Source organism: Dipodomys spectabilis, unplaced genomic scaffold (genome assembly GCF_019054845.1).
Source record: "Dipodomys spectabilis isolate Male_0828 unplaced genomic scaffold, ASM1905484v1 ptg000207l, whole genome shotgun sequence".
NCBI classification, from domain to species: Eukaryota; Metazoa; Chordata; class Mammalia; order Rodentia; family Heteromyidae; genus Dipodomys; species Dipodomys spectabilis.
The window spans coordinates 13,002,969-13,008,740 of NW_024870884.1; the positions used below are offsets into that span (position 1 = coordinate 13,002,969).

Below are 5,772 nucleotides of genomic sequence, written 5' to 3' on the forward strand. Positions count from 1 at the left end.
CAAAAAAAGAAATAAAAAATTAAGCTGGAAAAAAAGATGCTAGCCATGATATTAGAATAGTTTATGATACCAGAATAGACAATACGAAGAGATCAAAGTATGTTTATTTTTGCCCTGTCTAGAGGGATGGTTGTGGGAATAGAAAAGTGACTGCTCATAGGATAACATTCTTAAAACTGTGTAAATATTACTATAAAACACTGAACAGTAGCCTTTAAATGTATGGATTGCATACCATGCTAATTATCCCTCCATTAAGCTGTAAGAAAGGAAGAAATCAATTGTATGTCAGGGCTCTCCTGAGGAACAGAACCAATAGAACATACACAGTTATAACAGGGGATTTCTTAGATTGGCTTACATGGCTAGGGGCCAGGCTGTCCAAAAATTAGTAGAAATGGTACATGAGGTCAAATACGAGACACAGAATATAATCCAAGACAGACACCATGAAGAAACTCTTCCCTTTGACAGACCTGCAAATGTTGTGGATAACCACACATCTGTGATTTACAGATTTATATCCTAAATATTTTTTCACACATGTAAAGAGTTTATTCAGTGAAGAGAAAGTGAAGCCCCTCAAGAGTGAACAGTGGGACCCAGAAACCAGTGGTCCCCACTCTAAATATTCTTAAACAAAAGGAAGAGAAAGTCACTTTCACACAGCTGTGAATCTGAAGCACATTTGTCCTCCATAAGAAAGGGTTGTCTCACAGCCAGAGAACCCTGAAATACCTTTGGGAAGATGAATAGAACCAGCACATTGGAGGCTTTTGATCTCAATCAACTACAATCCTCCAGCAGCCATTTCCCCACAAAGTACTCTCTGCTCACGCAGGCAGCCATACTTAACTCCAGTCATCAGATTGTGAAGGAAGGCCAATCCTTACTGAAACTCTTGCTCCCAACAGAGGAGCTTCTGGGAAGATGTATATTTTATGTCTCATTTTATTTTTTTCCAATCCTGGGTCTTGAATTCAAGGCCTGGGCCCTCTCTCTGAGCTCTTTTTGCTCAAGGGTAGGTCTCTACCACTTGAGCCTCAGTGCCATTTCCTGCTTTTTCTGAAGAGTTTATTGGAGATAAGAGTTCACAGACTTTCCTCCCAGGCTGACTTTGAACCATGATCCTCAGAGCTCAGCCTCCTGAATAGCTAGGATTACAGACCTGAGCCACCCATCTCTGGCTATTTTTTACTTATTAATCATCATTATTATTGTTATTATAAAGGAGATATACAGAGGGGTTACAGATACATAAATCAGGTAAAGAGTACGTTTCTTTTTGGACAATGTCACCTCTACCCTCCCTGTCTCCCACTTTTTCCTTCCTGTCCCCACTCACAAGTTGTACAGTTCATTTTCCACATAGTGTCTAGAATTCCACTGCTGCATTTGTTTACCCTTTGTCTCACCATTTCAGTGCCCCTCCTCTTACACTCCCAAGACAGGTAAATAAGACAAAAAGAAAAGAAAACAACAACAATATCAACAACAACAACAAAGAATAAAAGCTCTTGCTTCCATTTCCTGGAGTTCAGGTGTATTAATTTTTGAAGAAAGGGACAAGTTTCCTGAGGGCGGCTTTGACCTCCTTGTTCCTCAAAGTGTAGATGAGGGGGTTGAGGGTGGGGCTTGCCATGGTGTACAGCACTCCAGCCACCTTGCTCTTCTCTGCACTGTAGCTGGACACGGGACTGATGTAGGCATAGAACACAGCCGTGTAATACATGCACACCACGATGAGGTGGGAGGAGCAGGTAGAGAAGGCTTTCTGTTTCCCCTCTGAAGATCGCATCTTCAGGATGCTGGAGATGATGAAGCCATAGGACACAATGGTCATGAGGAAGTTCAATATGCCATAGAATGCATCAGCCAGTGTGATCATGACACTGTTCACATAAGTGGAGCTGCAGGAGAGACGGAGCAGAGGAGGGACCTCACAGAAGAAATGAGTGATGATATTGGGTCCACAGAAGTTCAGTCGCACCATCAGCCCCGTGTGGATGGCTGTGTTGAAGGCACAGAGTGCCCACACTCCAGCAGCTAGCATGCTGCAGAAGGCCTTGCTCATCATGGTACTGTAATGCAAGGGGTGGCAGATGGCTGCATAGCGGTCATAGGCCATGACTGTGAGCAGCAGCAGCTCTGAGGACGCAGACCATGTGAGAAAGTCGAGCTGGGCCATGCAGCCCCTGAAAGAGATGGAGCTCTTCTCTACCATCAGCCCTTCCAGCGCCTTTGGCATGATGGCTGAGGTGCAGATGATGTCCATTGTGGCCAAATTGAACAGGAAGAAGTACATGGGAGTGTGGAGGCCAGGGTTGAAGCTGATGGCCACGATGATGAGGATATTGCCAGTGAGGGCCACACAGTAGAGGGACAGGAAACAGCAGAACAAGAAGATGTGGTATTCAGGGTGCTCTGAGAATCCCTGCAGGATGAACTCTGTTACTGCTGTGTGGTTGCTCATGGTCCTGGGCTGAGAGGGTTTTCAGGAACTATCAGGAAAATCTCTACCCACAGCTGTATGTGACATCATGGCTAGAATGGAAGATGAAAGGTTTCCTAAGAAAGGCTGCCATGTTTTCTGCATACATGATAACATGATTTGAACATTTGATAGCTGCAGTAGATTTGTTTGACACAAACATACCAATACTGCATAAGAAAGAAAACAAGCATTCAGCTCATAAACTACAAATACAAGATTAATCTTTTCTCCCCTTTATTAACAATTTAACCTTAGCAAATATCACTCAGTACAGTAAAAATAAAAAGGCATATTCTTTTTTTCTGCTGTTTATTTATGTATTTTTTATTGTGAAAATACCGTACAGAGGGGTTACAATTACATGGGCAAGGTAATGAGTCCATTTCTTATCAAGCATTGTTGCCTCCTCCTTTGTTTCCCCTTCCCATCCCTTCCCATCTCCCCCCTCCCTCCAACCCTACCCAGGCCAAAGTTGTAAAGCTCATTTTTCGACAAAACGACTTGTACATCTCATTGTTGCAATGGGTCCACCTGTATCCCTACTTAAATGATTTGTTTTTTCCCTTCCTCTCCACGTAGTTAAGATATGGAACCAACCCAGATGCCCCTCAGTAGATGAATGGGTCAAGAAAATGTGGTATATATACACAATGGAATTCTATGCCTCCATCAGAAAGAATGACATTGCCCCATTTGTTAGGAAATGGAAAGACTTGGAAAACATTATATTAAGTGAAGTAAGCCAGGCCCAAAGAAACATAGGTCCCATGGTTTCCCTTATTTGCAATAACTAGTATATGTCTGAGTCAAGCAGAAAAGGTCAGATAAGGTGATGTTAGGGGAATGAACCCCAAGATAAGTATTCAAATGTTTTTTCTTTCTTGTAATAGTTTCTAACATAGTTATAAGATGATTTCTTTGTTGTCTTGTAAGTCCCTTCCCCACAGTATAATCCCTGCTTTCATTGTATTTGATGTTGGTATATAAAGGCATATTATTAAATGGATGCACTCCCTTCATGATTCATTATTCGAGATTGGAGAAATTAGATGTTTGCTAACATTTCCACAGGATCTTGGGAAAGGATATGTATTCCATTTGAGCTCCAATTTTTCTTTCTGGAAATTTATCTTTGGAAAGATATTTCAAATGTCTTCAAGTCACCCTGTAACTCTAGCTAACTCAGGAGGCTGAGATCTGAGAATTGTGGATTAAACTATACAGAGGAGGAAAGCCTATGAAAGTCTTATCTCCAATTAACTACCCAAAAAGTCATAAGTGGAACTATGGCTCAAGTGTTAGAGCATTGAGCCCAAAAGCTCAACAACCCAGGCCCTGTATTCAAGCCCCAGGACTCTCTCTCTCTCTCTCTCTCTCTCTCTCTCTCGCACACACACACACACACATATATATACACACATACACACACACATACACATACACACACACAATATCTTAAAACCAGGTGATGGTGGATCACACCTGAAATCCAATTCAGGAAGCTGAGATCTGAAATTCCTGGTTCAAAATCAGACTGGGCAGGAAATCCATGAGACGCTTTTCCTCAGTTATCTAGCAGAAAGCCAGAAGTGGAGTTGTGGCTCCAGTGGCAAACAGCCAACCTTTAGACAAAAAGCTAAGGGACAGTTCCCAGGCCCTGAGTTCAAGCCCTGCTATTGTCATGAAAAACTCTTCAAATATCTGCATGGCACTATATATGACTAAGTATTTTAAAATAATCTATATTATTAAAGATGAGTTTCCTGTGGTATAGTGACAATGCTATAAGGTGTTTTTGAAGTGTCTTAGTGACCATTTTTAAATAATATGAAAATTAAAACAATATTCCCAAATATGAACTGATTTGCAGGGCTTATGAACATTGGTGTATGTATCTTAAGCAAAGTCAACAGGTAAACGAGACCAGCGTTTCATGGTGGGGACAGACTGTGGCTGATTTTCAGTTCCTTCTTTCTCAAAGTGCTTTTTGTTCTTTCTCTGGAATGACCTTCCTGAGATACAGCATGAGAATATCCTTCTAGCAGACATTCCACACCACACAGGGCTCACTGAGGAGGAAATTCTCTCAATTGCTCCTCCTGGAGCCCCCTATTTTCCAGCTTCTCTCTTCCCACCCAAATTAAACAATGTGATATCTACCCCATTTGCTTTTTCCTTCATCTCTTCAATTAAAAATTTAAAATTTATATTCCAGTTTTGGTCCAACTTCAAGAAACAATTTCCCATCCTAAATTAAGGCTTACCCAGAAAGTCCATACATACCATTCAAGTTATGTCACTTATTTGTAAGGTACAATTCTGTGTGTGTGTGTGTGTGTGTGTATGTGTGTGTGTGTGTGTGTGTGTGTGTTGATCCAGACACTTGAATTGGGCTTGGGCTCTGTCCTCAAACATTTGTGCTTTACCACTTCAGCCATAACTTCACTTGAAGTTTTTTTGGTGCATAATTGGAGATATGAGTCTCAAAGCCTATTTGGCCCAGGCTGGCTTCCCACTGTAATCCTCAGATTTCAGCCTTCTTAGTAGTTAGGGTTACAGGCATGAACCATCAGTGTCTGGCTGAGGTGCAGCTGTGTTTGATAACATTGCTATGGCTCCCAGCCATATTGGTCAACTCCATAACTCATATTAGTGACAAGCCAGAGTCACACTTCTCCAGCTGCAACTGGAGCAGACAAGCCCATCTGTCCCTTATATCTACAGAGCAATTGATTGCCATGTGCTAGGCATCAGGAGAGCCCTTCACTGGAAACTCAGACCCAGTTCTTGTCTTCACTCAGCTGCAGAGACTGATAAGGGAGCACCTCCAGTGCGGGTAAGCAGTCTGCACAGGTTCTGAATACAAGAAATTGCAGCACCCATCCACATTTAGAGAACAAATTACCCCCAGATAAAGACATACTTGCTGTGATTTCCAGGGCAGGTGGACAGACTCCTGATCCCATCCAGAATCAGGACAGTAAGTAGATTTCATGACAATGAAATGACTTCAGCCAGTCATTTGGTCTATGGAGAGGAACAAAGACCTGTCTACCCTGAGGTTTGTTGGGCATTGACTTTAATTCTTACTAACCTCACATGATAATTACAGGGGACATGAATGGAAACAGCAAGATTTCAGATAACAATAACCAAGCCTAAAGTCATGCTACAGTCACAACATAGCATCCCTCACATGCCAGGCACAGGGTGTGTAACTGAGTTGCCTTTACTCTTCTCACATCTCCTGAGATCCACTTCCAGGACCAAAATAGTGC

At 42.1% G+C, this 5,772-nt stretch overlaps 1 protein-coding gene across 1 annotated transcript; it reads right to left on the bottom strand.

The window, feature by feature from the left end:
• Positions 1-1,546: 1,546 nt before the first annotated feature.
• Positions 1,547-2,526, bottom strand: LOC122122305 (olfactory receptor 13A1-like). Its single transcript, XM_042696446.1, has one exon. The coding sequence runs from the start codon at positions 2,471-2,473 to the stop codon at positions 1,547-1,549; it is 927 nt and encodes a 308-aa protein (XP_042552380.1). The 5' UTR covers positions 2,474-2,526.
• Between the last annotated feature and the right edge of the window lie 3,246 nt (positions 2,527-5,772).

Bases quoted from the DNA above. Each gene is read 5' to 3' on its own strand.
- LOC122122305 (XM_042696446.1), bottom strand. From the start codon at position 2,473: ATGAGCAACCACACAGCAGTAACAGAGTTCATCCTGCAGGGATTCTCA.